The sequence below is a fragment of the Hypomesus transpacificus genome, chromosome 11, assembly GCF_021917145.1.
Source record: "Hypomesus transpacificus isolate Combined female chromosome 11, fHypTra1, whole genome shotgun sequence".
NCBI classification, from domain to species: domain Eukaryota; kingdom Metazoa; phylum Chordata; class Actinopteri; order Osmeriformes; family Osmeridae; genus Hypomesus; species Hypomesus transpacificus.
This window is the reverse complement of record NC_061070.1, coordinates 14,184,188-14,204,986: the sequence shown is the minus strand read 5'-3', so window position 1 is coordinate 14,204,986 and position 20,799 is coordinate 14,184,188. Positions and strand designations below refer to the sequence as shown.

Here is a 20,799-nt window from a genome sequence, read left to right as displayed (position 1 = left end):
CTATAAGATGCAACCTTCTCTGCGGTTCGAACTGCATGAAAATGCAACCAAAAAAGACTAATGTGAGTTTGGGTTAATATGCAATTTAGGAGTAGATGTTTCTTTGCCAATGCCATGGGCTATACAGGATTTGCATGCTAATCATTCTAATGATAATGTAATGCCTAAAGCATTTTGAATAATGTGTGAGCCACTGGTCACCAAATAGAATGCTTATCTTTCTGAGAACATTGTATGAGTAACACCGACAGATGTCTATTATTTCACCATTGACATGCAAGTTGTAGCCTACTAAACTACCTATAAATAGCTGACAGTATCATCACATTTGGTTCACTACAGATTTTGGCTAAATAACTTTGTTTTACAATACGTTTGTAAAGTGCAGATATTTATATCTTTAAAGTTCCCAAGTCTTTAATTTGGACATTAGATAGATGATAACGGCATTCAGTGTTTATCTAAGTTTCTTTCACATTTAAGTCCATGAAAAACGAGCCGAGCTACGAAGCGAAATTGGGAGGGTTCAAGCGATCCCAGCCTATCAGCGATTCTCATCAGGCACAATCATGCAAGCATAGTTTTCATTGGTGAAAGGAAAAGCCCTGCCCAATCGTAGCTTTTGTTTTTCAATCGTCACGACGTGTATCCGGAAATGAACTGCTTTCGAATGCAGCCGTAGCTTAAACCTAACTGTACTTAAAGGTCTTAATATAATGCTTAGATACTGTACAAATACTCGGTAACGATGTATCGTGGACTTCTGCCTAAGGGTTTGACAGATTTAGAACTTAGTTCAGATGATGAGATCGATGGTGTAAGTCAAGAAGCACAGTCAAAATCCAAAGGTCTTGTTGGATCTCTGCAAATCAGCGAAGAAGAACATTGTGGGGCATCTGTAGAAAAAGAGCCTTTCACTGCCAATCTAATAGAAAATGATCGTTCTCCTGACTGCAGCTTACCAGGAATCTCACAAGGAATGTGGCAAGTATGTGTAAATGACATCATGTACATTGGTACTGGGTAGGGCATTTGAACTCATAACAGCAAATATGCCGTCGAGATGCTCTTATAGGGCGCATGATAGATCCGACTAACCATCGATTCTTAAGTCGTGAAGAATGCATACCATGCAAGTATCTTTATAGAACATACACGTAACTGATAGCTATATGTCATATCAGTTGAGTCATTATGTTTTTCAGAAATTCAAAGAGCTACAGAAGAAAAACAATGAGCTCAAGACAACAAAGCTGTACAGAAAAGGAAAACGGCAGAGAAAAAAACACAAGAAAGGTCAGCTGCTGTCACATATAAATTAGCAACCATATTTAATCATATTTGATGTACCAGTGGACCAGGTCATGCGTGGCCTATCCCCCCCCCCCCCCCCCCCCCCATACTGACATATTATGTGAAATCATTGGGTGAAATCTGTTGAGACCAACTTACCTACAATATAGTAGAAATAGACCCTTACTTGTTTGTTGGTGTAATGATTGTTTCAACATTTTGGCCCATCGGCTAACAAAAAAGATTCTCATGTTAAGAATGATACATTTGTTTTTTAATCTGCTTCACAGTTAATAAACCTGCAACTGAGAGTATGGAATCTAACCAAGAAAGGTATGCCTAATAACATTTTATCCATAACAAAGTCTTGTCAAATGTACTGCCACATTGTAATTTCCTCTAGCCAACTGCAACTGCATCAAATTACAATCAATTCACTGACAACTGACATGTGATGCACTCTGCTTCCTGAATTATCATTTATTTTTTAAACTTGAGAGCAGAGTTAGCCTACCAGATCCCTGTATTCTGGCTATGCTTTGCTCAACCATATAGGCCTATATTAACCATGTGTCTCTGTTACAATGTCATGAACATTAACAATATTCCCCTCTCACTAGAGAACATCAGGTGGAGCACGAAAAGCATTGGGGTGGCCTCAAGCAGTACTTTGGCATCAATGATAGATTTCAGCCCCCTGCTAGTGGCGACCTCACTCCCCAGGTAACAAGATTTCTGTCTTAATTTTCCTGCTTATGTCCAATGATCAATTTGCTAAGAAAGCAATGAAATTGTTCCATCTTCCAATGTTTAATTTCAGTTTCTTCAAACTGTTTATCATATGACAGATGGATAGGTTTCTTGACTCAAACTTGACAGAGGAAAATAACGTGTTATATTTAGTGATGAGAGTAGTTTAATCTTGACATGTGGATGTTTTTTTACTTTGACTTATGTGGTTAACATTGGAGTAAGATGTAGATTTAATGTAAGGGACATATCTACATGGTGTCTTTACAAAAGAACTAGCTTTACAAAGTCCAGTGCTTTACAGGGCAGTAAAGAACAGGATAAATTGGTTGAAAGACTTTCTTAAACTCCAGACATACTAGTAGGTTAGTAGTTGTATGGATGGAGAGGAAGCAGAGAACAGCAGAAACAGTGGTTTTTAAATGTCACATGTTTTGATATCTATATAAATTACCATGTAAACTGAATAGTTGGTAATATGAAGTACAGTACTGCATATATAATGTGAAATTAGCCAAATTCAATTGGCATTTCTAGCAATGCTGATTTGGAATATTATTTTTAGCCCAGTTTGTCTTTCAGCACCAAAAAAGAAGTCCTACTATCAATTGCTAAAGATAGAATTAACAAGAAGTAGAATTTTTTAAAGGCCTCACTCCTTTACATTCCATTTTTTTATTTTTATGGATTTCATCATTAGTCTTTCACGCTAGACATTGATATAACTTTAAAATGCTTTTTCAAAATAGACTTACAATTAATAATTCTGTCCACATTGCTTTGAACAACTGTTTTACTGTCGTTCCTCTGCTTTCTTGTGCCTGATGTGATGGCTGAGATCAATGTGAGTTTGTGAACAATAGGACTCGAGTCACACTGCATCCTATTACAGCCTTTTGGTTGAGTGTATAAGTAGAAATGCTGCCCTGTACAGCCTTGGATACAGCGGCGTAACAAGGACTTGGCGGGCCCGAGTGCAGATCTCACCAACGGGCCCCTTACCGACCTATCGTCAGGCGAAATTATTGAGTTTTCAGTTTAGCGATGCGCAAGGAAATTTAGGCTACTCATGATGTACAATTAAGGGTAACGACTGCTCCTTCTATGTGAAGATAGATGACGGTTTTCAAAAGTGAACGGCTCTGACTCGCGAGTCTCTGGCTCTAGATTATGCTTGCTACAACACGGAATGAGTATAATGGAACAGTCAGTCATGAGCCGACGTATCTGCGACATTTGAAATAGAGCACAGAGATGAGAAGAAAATCTGATCATTTACCAAGGCTTATCCGACGTTATGAATGACGTTTCGATCTGTCATGTGTGCTATCTGGGTACTAGTAAAAAAAAACTGTCACTTCGATGGTGAATATTTGATTTTATGTTCGTTAAATATGCTAGTTTACATTTAGTCTATCTAGCTTCAGCTATTTTCCGACTACATCCTGCACATAGTTTACTATATCTAACCTGGCCGCTGCCTGGTAGCCTAGGCCTATATGTGCATTTTTATGACGTTTAATAGCCATGTCAACTGCATACACCAGACAGTAAACGTTATGTAATTATTAGCCTACCCTGGTGGCTGAGTTTCACACTCATTGCTGTTGCCGAGCTGGGGGTCAGACGTAGCGTCCTCTTCAACACGCTTCGCCACAATCCAAATGAGGATAGTTTTGACAGCTTTGCCCCACTTACAAATTGCTCTTTTCGTTCCTGCCGCTTTCTGGAGCCACTTTTATGTTAAAGGGCATGGCATGGGGTAGCCTAATTCGCTTCAAAACGCTAATGCAACACAACTGTAGTATCCCAACAACAACTGTCTGTGGTATTCCAACAACTGGATGGGAACAATCGTGTGTGGGTGGGCGGGAATCTTTGACAACAATATTACCCAGACATCCTTGCTATTTTTCGAGGGCAATATTACTTAATAAAAACGACATTTGTTTCATTCAGCAAAAGGCCAATGAGGAAAAATTAATTATTTGCTGTTGTTAACACTGACTGTTTTTAAAATGTTTATTGGGCAGGTGATAGCTCATAATTCTGAATAACTGACACCATAATTGAGAAATGTTTGCGAATTGATAACACTGGATCATATGGGATCTTCAACTTACGGTTTTACAGCGGTGCAAGGGGCCCGGTCAGATTGCCTCAAGGGGCCCGGTCAAGTTGTCTCACTTTAACGGTGAGATCGAGGACGGGCCCCCTTTCGCCACGGGCCCTAGTGCAGCTGCACTCCTTGCACTCCCTATAGTTACGCCACTGCTTGGATAGTCTCATCTTTGGAGAACTGTCATGCTGTCGTTCACCAGGGGCATCTTTGAACCATCACTGTTGAGGCCTGTAATGGAAATGCGTAATTAAAGAGTCACATTTATGTTTGGTAATCTCCTGTAGCATTTTTTAAGATTTGCTCACTAATATCCAATCAAAAAGGTTTTCATTTGTGAAGGGAAATCTACATATTTGTGGTAATGGCAATCATATTAAAAATAAGGCCCTGGGGACTTTTGAAGTTACTCTTTGATTTTTTTTTTCTTCTATTTCGAAATCTCTCAATTTTCCCCCTCTCTGCAGTCCGGCCTAGAAAAGAGCATAGAGAGTGCCATAGCTGGAGGGGACTTTGCCAAGGCGGAGGAGATGAGCGACAGACTCGCCACACGAGAGGTAACGTTGTGCTGATAAGAGATCTTTGGGGTGCTCCTGCTGTGACAAATCAAACTAATGGATCCATGGCCATTTTTCCTGCAAAGACATGGAGGAACAAAAACACACACAGGCACATACCATTGAGAAGTCCTGGAGCCCTTTTCCATTGAGTTAATGGAAAGCCCTCCCCTTAGTTTTGAAGTGCTGCAATGTCTAAAGGACTTTTGGCTCTGCGTTTTAATGAACCGTACATTGCTTTCAAGCCAACTGTTAAAACATTCTCAAGGTGCGAGTTTCTTACCTTTGAAGTGCATACGTCCCTAAATGCAGTGCCTGCAGTTTTGTTACTACTTGATTTGGCAGCCATCAGGGATCAAGCAGGTTGAAGCTAATTTAGCAGAAAATGGAGCCCACACACACCAATAATTGTGATTAAGAAGACATAGCTGCTACGTTTCTGGTTAGGAATCACATCATGTCCCTTCGAGAAACGTCTGATGTGCTGTTCTTTGAGTGGTATGATGCTCTTTGTAATGTCAGGTTTCATTAGCAACATTGATCAACATGTATTGTATATGCAAAACTAGGATACTCCTCCAGTTGACACCATAACATCACACTTTGAAAATACATGAATGCAGGCTAGGTGTCTGATCTGTCTTTCTACTGCAACAGAAAACAGACTTCAAGACTTTATGGTCTCCTCCATTTACTGTAAACTACTGATGGCTATACAAGTGGTCAGAAACTGAAAGATAAATTAAAGTACCTGTAGTCTTAGAAAGCCTCTTAGAGCACTAGTGGATTTAGGAAGATTTAGCTGAGGTTCTTGCTTCTCTGTCACCTGCCTTGTGGCTTGCCAGGAACATGAAGGATGGATTTGACAGCAGTCTGGCATACATAACTCACTGTGTTCACATGTTGAGGAGCATAGTGCATAGACTATTATAAACTCCGAAAGTCTAGTCATCCCATGGTCCCTCCACTTTTTCCAAACTAAGGCAAAAATCAACATTTATTTGATTTTTTGGTGTCGAACTGCCGGACCCGAAGCATTATAAAGGTCCCTCTACAGTAAGCATTGTTTGTAAAACAAAATTGGCACATTGTTTCTCACCATTCTGTATGTTCATCCTACACATCTACCAGTTCAGCACTTATCTCCTCAAACCAATGTGTAATAGAGGAAGATAGAAAGCCCACCCTGAATTTTACCTAATATAATTGTTTGTTTCTGAATTTTTCAGCTATCAATTAATGATTTTGCAGCTTTGCTTTCTTCTCCTAATCTCAGTAATGAAACAATGTGTTAAAACCCTTTTTGAAACCTCCTTACTCATTCTGTGATACATGCACTTTCATCTGTCTCAGTTCTGAGACACTGCCAGGACATTACAGGTTGCTTTGAGATTGCCTTCTCATGTATATACTTTAATATTTCTCGACTGCTTTTCTTTGTTTTAGATATGTTTTAAACCTCTATTTGGTTTAAAAGTAAAAGTAAAAGTACTAAAACGACAAAAGATGATTCAAAGTAGGTACATATTGGCATACTAACCAAAACCATGAGACTATTATTTCTTGGTTTGAATCCATTCTTTATCCCTAATACCTTGCATTGTAGAACAAAAGTGACATAGATACACTAGGATTGCAAGTGTTTGATCGTCTTTGCTACAGTATGAATGCTAGTTTGTTCAGAACAGTATTTATGATTTTTTTTTCAAAGGCCTAACAAGTCCCAAAATACAAGGAAAAGCTTCTGGCCTCTGAAGTAGTTCTTAATATTAGTTCAGAAGATTAAGTGGTGCAAGTCCTTCAATTAAGACACTTGCGACTCCATCCTTTGATTATTGCATATTATTTGACACAGCTGTAAGTTGCATATGGTGTAATTAATTTCCAGAATTAGCATAGCATTAAGTGACTGCTATATATAACCAGCTCAACCTATGTCAGGAGAGTTGATAGGATCCGGCAGCTAATAGTTGAAAGATGGATTAATTGAGCATTTGAGAAACTGAAACAGTGAGAGCTATATTTCCATCCAAACTGAAACTCTTCAGTTGCTAGGAGTAGAGCGGTTCTTCATATTGTAGTTGTATTACAGTATATAGATGATGGGATTATGAAGTTTCCTGGGGTGATGGTAACACCATTTATATATAAATGTCTCTGTCAGACCACCAGGATGTCGACTTCGTCTAGTGTAAAATGACTGCAGTACTACCCATGAACCCATGAACCCATGTTCTGTCCCTTGATGTTACCAGGTGAATGTTTTTTGGATGGTTCTTTTCTGTTGACACAAAAATTTCCCTATGCTATAACTAATAATTCAGTGGTTTATAAAACCAAGCCATAAGCCTTTGTTATACTCAGAGGCCGCAGTTTAAAAAGTGAGTACAATACAAAACAAAGGACTGTCACACTGTGTTACTGCTTACAGTTTCCCCTTAGCACTGATCACAGCTATTAGCGTAGCATTACCACTTCAAACCGAAACCCTTAGTCTGACACAATAGGGGGTGTCATGTCCGTTAATGTTCCAGAAGCTAAAGGATGTGAACACTGTGAGAAACACCAGTGTGGTTCCTAAAGCACAGGTTCTTAAAACACACTGGGTCCTGGTGTAGATATGTGTAATATGACCAGGTACTTATAAAGATAAGGTATGCAAGCCATGAGACGCAGTTCTTCAAACAATAGGTAGTTTCTTGAAGGGCTGTTATTCTTTGTCCGTAAGGCAAACTTGCATTATAAGACTTCCATTACATTCAATGTTATTATACTGCAACCCTCTTTACAGAGGAACTATTTAAATCGTGTAAGCCATGGGCAAAAAGCTATACTGTGCATTAAATACAAGCCTCTGGAAAGCCTTGCTTAAGTACTGTGAAACAAAGGTGGCATGGTTGGCTTTGTTCGGAGAGACATGGCTAGTTAGTTAAAACAAAGAGCTGAACTAAGAATGTTTCATGTTATTGATGTTATTTGGGCCTTCTTCCTTTTCACTACCTTTGCCTGCCATGCCTGTGTTTGTAATCAAAAATTAATGAGAATTGCTTTTATGGAAAACACTCCTTATCAGATTTCCCCTGTCCCCGCCCCACATCAAAGAATGAGACTCACACTGTCTTCCTTTCAAGGACCCCCAGGCAACTGGGAAACAGTTAAGGAAAACTCTCATCTTTGTTCCTATTTCCTTCAGCATAAGCAATTTATCACTGAATGAACTTTTATTGTATCTGTGGATGACTCACATTAATTTTTTTGCCCATTAATTTTGAAATGGATTTTGAAATGGGTACTAAGCTTTTATCAAATGCTAGGGAATCTCATTTGGATTATTGTATTTCATTAATTACTTGATAGACAAAGCATACTTTTCAATGTAGATTTTTGTGCTGTTTAATTAATTAGCATGTTTTCTCTTTTAATTAGAGCCATTTTAAAAATTAAAGCCCACAGCAAAACACATATATAATTTGTTTGTAATTAGGCCTTAATTGGTGGTAGTGGAAGCTTAGCACCCTTGGTTTCTTTTTTCATGATTGCCATTTTATTGCCAGTCAGTCATTAATTAAACTGTTTTTCTAATTAGCTTATAAAACTGTTGATGGCACATCATTGTAAGTGTGAGTTCAAAGCTTGCTAATAAGCCTACCCTACTCAGAAGAGGCAAGATAATGGAGTGTGCACAAAGCCGGCAAACTTTCAGACTTTTTCAGCCCCTAAAGATGACAGTTGTGTATCTAGAATCAGATTATTATAACAGAATATGGAGACATGGCATTATACCAAAGGCTGTTCAGTAGCGTCTTCCCAGGAGTGGATCTCTTTTTACTTGCCATGTAATGCTGTTTGTCAAATTGGAGGTAAGATTACATAAACCTCTTATGTGACTGCCCTATGAAAGACTGAATATCTTGTTTTTTGTGGAGAATATGGAAATATGTCTGGAAAAGAAACTCTCAGGATACAGATGCAAGGAAGATGGTTTTGAAACACAGTCAAATCAAGCATGAGGCTAGGTCGGTTTGCATGTCTTCATGCTACTAATGTACAGCTTGGTGTGCAGACCTAGATTTGATACTCTGACATAGTGGTGCCCAGGGTTAGCTGAGACGTTCCATTGAGAAACAGGTCAGAGGAGGAAAAGTGTAACATGGATGGTTTTCTACCACACTCCTGTGGTGTATAACCTCAAATGCATTACACAAAGAAAACCCTATGGGCTTTAATCCAGGTTGTGTATCTCCTTTGTGCAGAACATACAGATCTAAAGCCTGCTTTGCTCACACAGGCAGTGGAATGTGAACCCCACAAGGTGACAATCATTAGAATACCTATACAGTAGTCAGTGTAAATCGATTGTACATCAATATATTGACATTTAAAATGAACATGGGTAATAGCATCAGATTAATAGGCACATGTATGACATAATGCCACATTTACTGGATTTCCTTTCCACAAACAAGCTAATTTCTATGGCAGTGATCTGACTTTTAACGCAGAAAACCATTTTCTTTTTCCTCCACACCTCCATTCTTGGAAATTAGACTGAAATTACATGTGAGCTGCCTAATCTGATATTCATTCCATTCTTATACAGCCCTGCTTTCCAAAGTTGACTAAGGCCACATTATTTAGGCATTAAGGTAGTGTGATAAGGGAATTAGGCTGGTCATTAATCGTTTACACGTCAAATGCAGCAGAGCAGCTCGGGGAGGTGATTTAGTGAGGCAAAGCCACATAGCCCCAGTTAATCCACCTCTCACACGTTTTAATTGGAAGAGGCTTCCCTGGATAGAAATTTATGAATGAGTTTAAGGCCATTGCTTCCTTAAAGCCATCATTTATTTCATATTGTTAATACCAGAACACTTTTTTAGAGTATTGACATTGCTGAGTTCTATTTAGTCATATGCTCAACTATGTTTTTCTGAAGCCACATAAATGGTGTAATAAGCAGTTGCTACTGTAATAGATACTTTCTCATGTCTTTGTAGTGGGATCTCTGCATACTCATGGTTATGTTTTCATTGTTCATTCTGTCAGTAAACTGGATATATTTGACATGGCCTTCATAACCTATATTGCATATAGGTCTATATAACTACTGGGTCCCATGTTTGTGAGCCCACTTGAATTTCCATGACAACCCAAACATGAGTGACAACAGAAAGTGGTGCTGTTGACTTAACCCTCCTAGTGGCCCTAAGCTGCCGCTGCTGCAGTGACTATATTATGCAGTGTGGATCTGTCGCTTGCAAACCCTTCCAAAGGTCACAGCATTAATCCTTTGAATAAACCTTTGGTTAAACACAGACTGTGCTTAGGACAGACTGAAGAGAAAACAATAGTGAGAAGAAACCATTGATTGAATCAGACACTCGCAGTCTAAGATTTTTATAGTCGTTTGGAAACATAAAATAGCCTTGAATGACAGATTTGAACAAAGAATGTGTGAGATTTTGTGTCTGGTATCATTTTCCTTTTGCATTGTATTTTTATTCCTGTCTCACTCTGTTTGCCAGCTTCTGATGTGAAAGGATTTGGCACTAAGACGAACACAAGGGGAGGGTGAAAAATCCTGAAAAGTGGATCAAAAAAGTAAATAAAAAATAATGTCATATTACAGAAAATATGAGAGGCTAATTTGTGCCGACTTTTTGCTAATTTTGTTCTAGCCACAGAAAGAGGAGCCGTCACCTGCTCGGCGCCACTGCCTGACAGTGCCAGTGATCCATGAAATAAGCTGCCGCTGGCTTTGTTCAGATAAGAATGAACAAATCTGCACAATGTACTGCTCTCGGAATCTCATTTTCATACTTGCATGCAGGCTAAAAGAAATAAGCTGTTTGCAGGCTTGATTAATCAGACATTTGAGGGCTTTTTTGTCTCTTTGATCTGTTCTGTCTCCTAGGTAACTTGGTTGACATTAATGTTTGAGCCCCAGTAAAGACAATCAGGGACTGTAGACTAAACTGATAATTTTGTTAAAGACCTTTAACGCTTCAAAAATAGTAGCTGCTCAGTTCTGAATTAGAAAGAGAAAGGTGTGTGTGTGTGTGGGGGGGGAGGGGGGGTACAGCAATAGGTTTTTAATTTTGCATGTGCAATGTTTTGGAAGGCGTGTTTTATAGACCTTTGCATTTAAAATGCTCCCCACAGGAGAGCAGGTTAATGTGGGTAATCCGTGTGTAGAAAAAAAGATAAATCTCTGGGTGTAAACCTCAGAAGAAGCCATTTAGCATCCACCACTTTTTTCCCCCTCAGAATAAGCTTGGGCTTTTTACTCAATTACTTTATTTTAGGTAAATGTTTCAAGCAAGAGCTGTTCTGAGATTTGTCAAAAATTTTATGAACCCCAGATTTATGATCTCAGCATGCACTCTAGCCAAGCAAAAGCATTTAGCACCTACTTCACTTAAACATGGTGCTCAAAACACCCTGGTGAGTATTATCTTCGGGCAAATCTACCCCAAACATGAGAGTGATCATCCATTGTAACTTTTCCTTTTAAAACATTTGACTAGAAAACATGATTTATGGGCCATAAAACCTATAAAAATGGCAAGGAATTAGAAAACTGTCATAGGATGTTAGCTTCAGGTTATGCAAACGCTTTTACAAATCTTCCAAGTGACTGTATAGATGAATGCCTCGAGGGCCCAGTCGGAGCCCAGCACTTGCAGCCAGCTGAAGCCCTTATCTTAAATCCAAGCAAAGTACCATTAATCTTTTTGAAAGACCTTTATGGCTTTTAATGTATCCCAAATTAGAACATTTTACACCCTTGGTTCCTGAAATATGGTGATAAAAAGCCTTTAGAGTTTAATTTTTCCGAGCTGCTCGCTCTGACCTGCTTAATCCCAGCATGCATTAGGAGATATTTTAGTTTCAGTCTTTCTAATAAAGTTTATCCCACTTAATTATAATTGAAACATTTTTTTCACCAGGTTTTTTTCTCTTGAGTAGCGCAGTGGTGGCACATTTCTTTATTACCTTAAGACTTTCTTCTCCCTGATTGTACTCCTCTGAATATTACAAAGAATTACCAAAAGGTTTGGTGAAATTGTTCCAAATTGTTTATCAAAGTTTGCCTCTGGTTGAATAATAAACCTATCTCTGGAGTGACAGAGGAGGGAGGCTTTATCCTTTTGTTTCCAATCCTTCTCTGTGACTTGGGTTATTGGGATTATTCTGCACCACAATACACCCAATACCTCTTTCTTGGGAGTTTGCCTTGCACTCATAGCCATTCTTTTTATTTCTTATTTCGAGGACTACAAATACTCAAAATAAAATGTAGACCACATGTTAGAATGTCAGAACCTTTTTGCAGATTCATGGGACTTGACTATATGGGATTGTTGACTATATTATCTAGTGTGAATGAAATGTTCTTGTGTATGTGTGTGGGTGGGTGTGTGTTCATGTGTGTAGACAGTAAGTATTCTATGTTCCAACCCACAGTCTAGGAGCCATCACGGTTTGGATGAGACAAAACGGGGACCTGCGGCATTGATGGGAAGCCACCCTGACACACGAGTTGGAATAGCTCTGCTTGCCAGAGAGACTGATTTACATTCTCTAATGGGCCTTGTCTCTGTCTCTCTCTCAATAGCTGGCCGTGAAAATTGCAAAAGCGGCCGATTGCCGTGACTTTGTGCAAAGCAAACAGGAAGCAGAGGCTTCGCGGGCAGCTCAGAAAAGGAAGAAGCAAATTGCTTGGGGGTTTGTTTGTTGTTTTACTCTTCTAACATCGTCATCATCTTTTACATCACTGTGTCTTAAATACAGTACAGTATTTTAATTTAGCTAATTAAATTGTTTTAGGTCCTTTGTTGTGTCTTAAATGTTTGGGTACGACAGGGTTATATGTGCAGATGCACTGTTTATATCTGGCACCATGTTGAACTGTCACAATTTGAAGCCGATGCCAGCTGTGGATCTTTACGTTAAAACAATGGTCACATTAGCACACCAGTCTACTTTTTTGTTGAAGCAGTATGAAACTGTATTGTAGTAAGAGGTTGTTGTTATTTAAACATATACTTTCTTGTATTTCAGGTTTGAAGCCAAGCAAAGATGGGAGACCAAAAGCAATATGGGATACATGTGACAGACACGGAGACATTGAATCATCATTGAAGACATTTGAATTCATGTTATGTTTTCAAATGAGTTAGTAGTCTAGCTCCTTCACATGTCTTTATATATCACAACAACAACAGATCACATTAAACAGAGCAGCACAGGCAGTATCTAAGATGTATAGCAGACTTGAGATCTCTCTCTCTGTATGTGTGGTGTACTTAACCTGTAGGTTCACAACATTTTGAGTATGATTTTGGTACTTAATGTCTTGGTATATTCAATTAGTTTTGTGATGTTGCCTTGTATGTCATTTGTATTTAAACAAACATTGAAGTTTGTACACATTCACAGACGATTTTGAGAAAAAGGATTTAAAAAAGAGAATGCAAAGCCCATCAAGTATATGGCAAGAATTACAAAATGTTCAAATTAATTCTCCCCAGGCACTCCATGGTGGCTGTATTGTGTTATTTTTCATTCCATTTCTGTGATTTGAGCTTTTCTGGTCCCTTTCCTAAAAATTAAATCTGGTGTACATTACTGGATGATGCGTTTATTTATTGCTGTAAAGTGGGTTAATCATGAAGGCACTCCTTTCTTCTGAGGAGAAAGAGAAAGGAAAGATTAGGGTCCTAATGCAATGTACAGGATAATGTGCGATAGGATTTGCGAGTGCAAAATTAAATTTGGACGCTGTAAACTGTTCTGAGCAGCCATAAACTGTAAGTTGAGTGAACAGAGAGCGTGTGAGACACACAAACACAGGCTTTGCTGTTGGCCTTCACCCATGCTGAGGGAGTGCCATTGTTCCTCAGCTTAAACTAGAGGCGCACAAGAGAAGCCTACACTAGCGGTGGAGGATGCCGTGTTAATGTATTTGCCGTACTTTTCCCTTTTCTGTTAGTTTGCACTTTGATGTTTTGGGATATGCTGAAATCCCTGTATTCATCTGAACCCACTCCTTACATTTCTGTTCCACATTCCAATTGCAATACTTGTTTTGATAATTATTGTGAAGTGCATACAGAAAAAGTGTAAGTCTAATTGCTGTCATAAGGCTTCATTATTTTTTTCAACAATGTAAAATGATTGCTCTTCTACAAGGCAAACTGGATGAATCCACCCGACAATAGTTGTTTACTCATTGTCTTCTCAATTGCTTGCATTTTCTTAGCCTTGCTGTGTGTACTTCAGTAGAACCTCAAGAAGCATAAAAAGATTATTGGAAAATTTCGCAGCAACCCTTCAACTTTAAAATGGTATCTGGTTATTGTTCACTTAAGCAATGCTATATTATTTATAATTGATTTGAAGCACAATATGTGTTTAACAAAACACCAGACAGTGATTGAAGACAATAATAGTGATCCAAGCCTATCTACAGTACAGGGCTGTATGAAAGGTTGTCAGTTTATGAATTTGTGCTAATTAAACTATTATCTCTTTAATGAGAGAGGAGTTTAACAATGTTGAGCACATCAAAGTAAAACATCCGCTTTCTTCAATTTGAGTACTGCTATCTGAAAATATGTCTTGACTGAAGAAGAAACACAACATTTGATGTTAGATTGTTTTGCCCATAACCCTATGGAGCTAACTTATATCATTAGATCTTATTTGCCACCCAACATCTGTGTTTATTAACAGCTAAACTGTTAAGATAATGGTATATGTGATGGTGTTCATTGCTGCTTACTGAATCAGAGCAGTCTGAATGTGTGAATATTTGATTCACTTTGTAAACATTGCATGACCTCAAATCTCGGAGATAGTGAAGGCTTTTCATAGAGGTGATAATTAATTTGACCTCCTCTTGGATAATGTTTACCTTCTCTAGGAAAACTCCTTTTGTATATCTTCTCATCATGAGTCCCTGGAATTGCTGTCTAACCAGTGCAGTCAAAACAATGGCCAGAAGCAAAAAATAATCTGTGAGTATGAGTTTGTCATATGTTAGAGCTTTTCAGTACGTTTAATGTTAGCATTGCTAGGGTTGTCATTGAACATGACCAGATCTGCAGCCAAGGGCTGTGCACCACCATATCAATAGCATCTCAGTTTATTAATCTCTTTGAACACAGGATAATGCCCAGAGCAGGGATGATGCTGTTTTTAAGCAGGAAAATCCACTTTCCATTTCTCCATGTAAAGGAGCTATTTTTGTTGGGTTTTAACTGCAGGCCAGGTTTGGCCCCTGACCTATGTTGATTTGTTGTGAAATGCATAGACAAACTCCCACGGCACATACTGAAACACTTATTGGGAAAAATGGTTGTTGTAAGGAGTATAATAAAAGAAGAACAACAATCCTATTAAATGGTTGAATGTTGTGAAGTGTAGCCTAGGCTCTGCCGTGAAAATGGACATATGTACTTGGTATCAAGTACATAAGATATCAAGAGTATCACTATCTGTCATCACTAGATTAAAGGCAAACAAACATGCACAAGCAACCCAGGTTTAACTTCAAAACCCAAAGGAAAAGGTATTTTTTTCAACAGGCATACAATAGATTGTTATTATATGATATGAAGTATTATATACATATGAAAACATGGAGACAATATGGAGAAGTTTATCACCTCTGCTGGTTTTATATCCAACATCAACTATAAGGTACAGTAATTTAAGTGTAGAGTAAAGTGGTCTTTGGATCAAAGCAGCATGTCCAATTTCCAAAAGACAGTCATATTATAAGCATATATTTATATTAACAACAACAAATTAACTAAAGACATTAGGAGAGGGGACAAGCATAAGTAGCATATTCTATTTTAACATTTCTTTTTCAGTGCTCAACCATTTGCAAAGTGCAAGAGTCTCAGAGCGACAGCCGATGTGGATGTTGACATTTTCCTCTGCTGATTTAATGACCTGTTTAATTCAGGCACGTCCACCGCCCGCACAGATGTTTTGCAGTTTTAATTAGCGTAATCATCACTCTTGAAAAAGGCCACAGTGTTGTTTAATAGGTCTTGTTTGTCAAGATGCGCAGAATTCTTACACAAAAGACACGCCATGTATTATAATGCAACAATTATTAAATGATTATGGGTGTCACGATTGATAATTAGACAAAAGTAGATTCATCTCAAAGCCAAATTAACCTCTGTGCAGTGACGAGATCAGTTTGACAGTGTTTAGGGTATCCTAGTCAAGCGGAGGGATCTGGAGCATTCAGCAACTTAAAACGTCTGTCACTGCATGGATACACCACTGTAAATAAAAGCTATAATGAGCACAGTGTCTGAACACTCAGTGGCTCGCTAAAAAAATGTAATTGCAGGTTGCATCAGACAGAGGGAGGGAGACAGGAGTGTAATGTAGAAATCAGATGTTGGGATCAGATGGCTGAGCGGTTAGGGAGTCGGACTATTAATCAGAAGGTTGTTGGTTCGATTCCCGGCCGTGCCAAATGACATCGTGTCCTGGGGCAAGGCACTTCACCCTACTTGCCTCGGGGGGAATGTTCCTGTACTTACGGTAATTCGCTCTGGATTACAGTGTCTGCTAAATGACCAAATGTAAATGTAGAAATGAATGAGGAGAATTAACGCATGAAAATCAAGTCAACCAATGCACATGATGTACAATAATATGAAATGCAGGGCATTAACAAAGCATATCTAGGGTGCCAAAACATTGCATTAAATTACAAATATGTTTAGTATCGATATCAAAAGTGTTTCATTAATTGAAAAAAAGTTTGAAACTCACCCAATTTCAATACCAAGGCAAAGTATGAAGTGATATTCTCACTGTATCCGGCTTTGATAACAGTAGCTTTTCAACTCAGACAGTTTTTGCTACATCAACTTCTTTAAAGTTCCTGGAATGAGGGCAAATAGACAGAGATCTCATAATTTGATAACAAAAAAAAATTAATACTATTCCCCAATAATAATTAGAAATCACAGTCATTTGTAGGGTAGTTATACTGCATTGTAAGACCCTACAAATTGTGCTTTAGTTGGAAACTTTGAAAGCATGTATTCTCATTTTATGTAATATAAGAACACAAAATGAAAATTAACTTTCAATTAATTTTCTGTTATCATGAAATAGGATAAAATGTTCCCAAGAACAAATATGCTGAACATGCAGTCATTATGTATTCATCTTCACTAAGCAAACTGCATATTGCATTTTATCTGTATGAATTATTAACCAACTTAATGAATATTTCATTTTTCTTTATAGAATCGTTTTACTATCCCCACAAAGGTAATGACATCTTAAGCAATGCGATACCCATACCTACACCTACATAGCTTAAGCAAAAAATAAATAAAATGTATTACTATTATCCTTGCTCACTGTACCTTAACTAAACAGCTACCTTTTGAATCCACTGCATGTCTTGATTTGTCATTTTGTCTCAAATATTATCATCTGGACTAACTGCTTTGATCTGTTTTTAGCACATGTCCTGGGGTTTCAATTGTGACGTTAAGCAATTACAATTGGGGGAACAAAGTGACTACTGGTATAAAAAGAATGAATCTTGGTGCAGAGCTACTGAGTAGAAGTAATGGTTTTGAAGCAAGTAATAGTTTTCTGTGTTAACACACCTGCATCAAATGATTCACTAAGACCTTGGGTCAATGTAGCACTGACAGGACCCAAATGATTCTTTTGTCTTACAAATGGTCACAAAGTGATCAAAATAACCTTAGGGGCTTTTTACGAATGAACATAAATGATGTCATTAGCTTTAACTTGATTTGTATCCAGACAGTCCATAGTGAGTCTGGTTTGTCTGGTCATTTATTGTCTACATCCCAAGGAGGTCTACAAGAAAGAACAACCACCACAGAAAGTAATTACAGAGCTTTACTTGATTGAAAACAACCAACGACAGACAATAAGTAATGGTGAAATGGGTCTACATTTTCTGTCTGTCACTCCTAAAAACATCTGAATAAACACAGAAGAAAGCTGTTCATGGCTCATTTCTTTCCCATAAATGTATGACTATAATGTAGATTAGCATCATTTGAAAGGAATGGATTTATGTAATAAATACAGCAACACTTTTAATGAAACATCTAGAACCAAATAAAAGTATATTTGTGCTTATTTTTGTCACTAGACCCCTTTCAGCTTTGTTTGGCTCAGCCTTCATAGTTGCAGCAGAGGCAGTAGTTTGTTCTGTCGAAAGCTCATCTGACTCATAGGGTAGGCCTGATGAGCATGGAACCAATTTGTCTTCAAACCCCAAGGAAGTTCTTGAAACTCTCCAAAGCAATTCCCTCAATTCTGACTTCCTAAAACCTTGTCTCGACACAAACAATAGCAATGCTTTGTAAAAGCCATTCTTAAACCTCTGCCAAGCATAATTTATCATTTGAATGACAATAGACCACTTAACACTGCTTAAATTATTTCTGTGCACTATCTGCTACTTGACTGTCTTTCTGTTGTAACACCGGACTATCATTAACTGCATTGGTTATGTGGCAGTCCCTTATCAAAGGCTGAATACTATGAGTTTGTTTGGCCACAAACTACTATAATGTACAGTGCCATGGCAACAACTTTATGCTGGAGAAGCTAATTATGTCAGATAATTTATAACTTTGCTTTGTGTAATGTTGTGTGATACATTATTTGATAAAAGGCATACCAGCCCTCATTTTATTTATTTTAGTTAACCAACAGGTTGGTTACATACTGTACTTAAAAGTACAGTAAGTACATTGTTTAACAGAAGATTAGACTATAACGGATTTAAACTTTCTGCATTTACTAATCTAACAATTCACAGTCATGTAACTGGGTGTAATCATGTAAGTACCATATATTACAATGAAATATAATATTGTTGTTGTATCTCAAAAAGTTTGACAGGGATTTTTTCTCTCTGAATGTATTGGTTTAATTACATTATTCACATCAGAATTATTTAATTGTATATTATACAGACTTACACCCATTTTATTTTCCTTTTGTTCAGTTTCAGGGTTTGTTGCTTGAAGATATAGCTCCGAGACGTGAGCAGATGAATCATCTTCAAAAGGAGGAGATAATGCTGTTCTGGGTGGTCTTTCATTCTCCAACCTTGTTTGATGCCCTTGTCACACCAATCTATTATTATGTGAGATGATATGAATAATAGACCCATGAGAATAATTATAATGGTGAGTTATTAGTAATGTCACACAGTATTTTTATGACATACAATTTATGGATATTTTGGTTTCAGTTATCAATATGATTAAGTCATCATAATCTGGCCTCTCATTGTAGTGAGAGTTAACCAACAGTCAGGTACCTTAGGACATTCTCAGTTTTTGTGATGTTACATAAGTCTTGTTTTCTACTCAGTAGTATACTTTAAAAACTCTCCAAATAAGATTTCAATTAAGAATGAAAGAATGAAAGTGATAGCTGACCATTGACTAGTCCATTATGGGACTGGTCTGAATTATCTTGTATTAGTGCATTAGACTCCCTTTGTTGGACCACACTATCCAGAAGAAGTGCCCTCACCCTATATTCTTTACAAAAGGCCTAGATTTAATTAGTTTTCCTATATTGAAAAATTCATGAATTTGTCCTCTACTCCATCTCTGTTTGTTGGAAGTGACTTAAGCTTTGGTGTGAAGCTCTCAGGCAGTTTGGGCAAAATAGGCCCTGACAAAAAAGAAACAACTGTTTATGTAAAAAGAGACTGCATGTTTACTCGGCAGAAGAAAGAGACGGCCCTGAACAGGGCGCTAAGCTTACCCAGGCCCCGCCAAAGGGGACCTCTCACCATCAACTTCAGACTTATTAAACTGATTACCAACTCCAGCTAATTAATCAGAGACAGTGCCCTTTCTTGTCATGCAGGGAGGGAGCTGTGTGTATCTCCGAGTCTCTCTATCACCAACACCCCCCCCCCCATCTGCTTTCCTCAGTTCCCCTTTCTCCCCTTTCTTTTCTCAGCTTTGATTGAAGTAGGGGAACGGTAATTTTCATGCATCATCTGGGCTGGCAGGATGGGAGGACAAGTAGTAATTACCTTAAACAAACAAGGCCAGGATTGCTTGAGAAGCCACCTCTTTATTTAAGCTGCTGGAATAGGAAAACGGAGCGAGAGCGTAATGATTTCAAAACACACTTAAGAGCTTGTTTTTTTCATTATGTTCCAGACCATTTTTTGTTTGAAAAGGAGTAAACTGAAAGATTCTAGTAGCAAGTCAATAGACACCACAAAGACATCTACTGTAATGATTGTAGTTTGGCCAGGTTGTCGGGTAGCACAGCTCTGTTTTCTGCTTGCCCACATTGGTTGATTACTCCTACAGGCTGGATGTCTAGGGAGTTTTGAGTTTAATGGATTAATGTCAGCACAGTCTTTCTGGGATTTTGTATTGTCTTCATCTAGTGTATTTTTCCAAAATACTGAACACACATCAACATATAATTCTGTTTATTAAATGTGCTGAACCACAATGACGGGACAGACAGTTGATAGCGCAGAAGGAGGGAGGGAGGGGGGGGGGATTATTGCAATGCAGATATGAGATGCTGTACTTTGTATCACAAGAGTACAGTAATGTAACATTAAGCAAAGCCAACTTGAATATTCAGTGTGGCTTTACTTTAGGACAGATATGCATTGTGTGAGACTTTCACAAGCCTAGATCCTCATTCCCCTAACTCTCTCTTCCTGCTGTTATGTCTGATTGTGTCGTCTTTGTCTTAGCATGATGTGCTTGCCTTCCCCTCTGGAGAGGCTAATGCAGGCCTTTTTTCTCCACCAATCTTACAAAATGCCAAGTGTAACTGGTGCCCCTATTGCTCCTAATTAATGCGTGATTAAAGAGTGAAATAAGGGATTCTACCAGTGATTTGTTTTTCAAGGAGTGAGAAATTAATCCCCTTTGGATCTTGCAGAATCATTTAAGGATTGTCCTTGTTCTGTTTATCAAATAAACCAAGTAATTAGAGACTTTAGATAAGTAGGCTAAATTGATGCCCGCCCTGTGTCTTCCTTGGCTG

At 38.2% G+C, this 20,799-nt stretch overlaps 1 protein-coding gene across 1 annotated transcript; it reads left to right on the top strand.

Annotated features, from left to right (window-relative positions):
- The first annotated feature begins 637 nt into the window (after positions 1 to 637).
- fam204a (family with sequence similarity 204 member A) lies at positions 638 to 13,350 on the top strand. Its single transcript, XM_047030081.1, has 7 exons — positions 638 to 988; positions 1,206 to 1,296; positions 1,584 to 1,626; positions 1,914 to 2,016; positions 4,630 to 4,719; positions 12,338 to 12,447; positions 12,784 to 13,350. The coding sequence occupies exons 1-7, from the start codon at positions 749 to 751 to the stop codon at positions 12,833 to 12,835; spliced, it is 729 nt and encodes a 242-aa protein (XP_046886037.1). The 5' UTR covers positions 638 to 748; the 3' UTR covers positions 12,836 to 13,350.
- Positions 13,351 to 20,799: the final 7,449 nt, after the last annotated feature.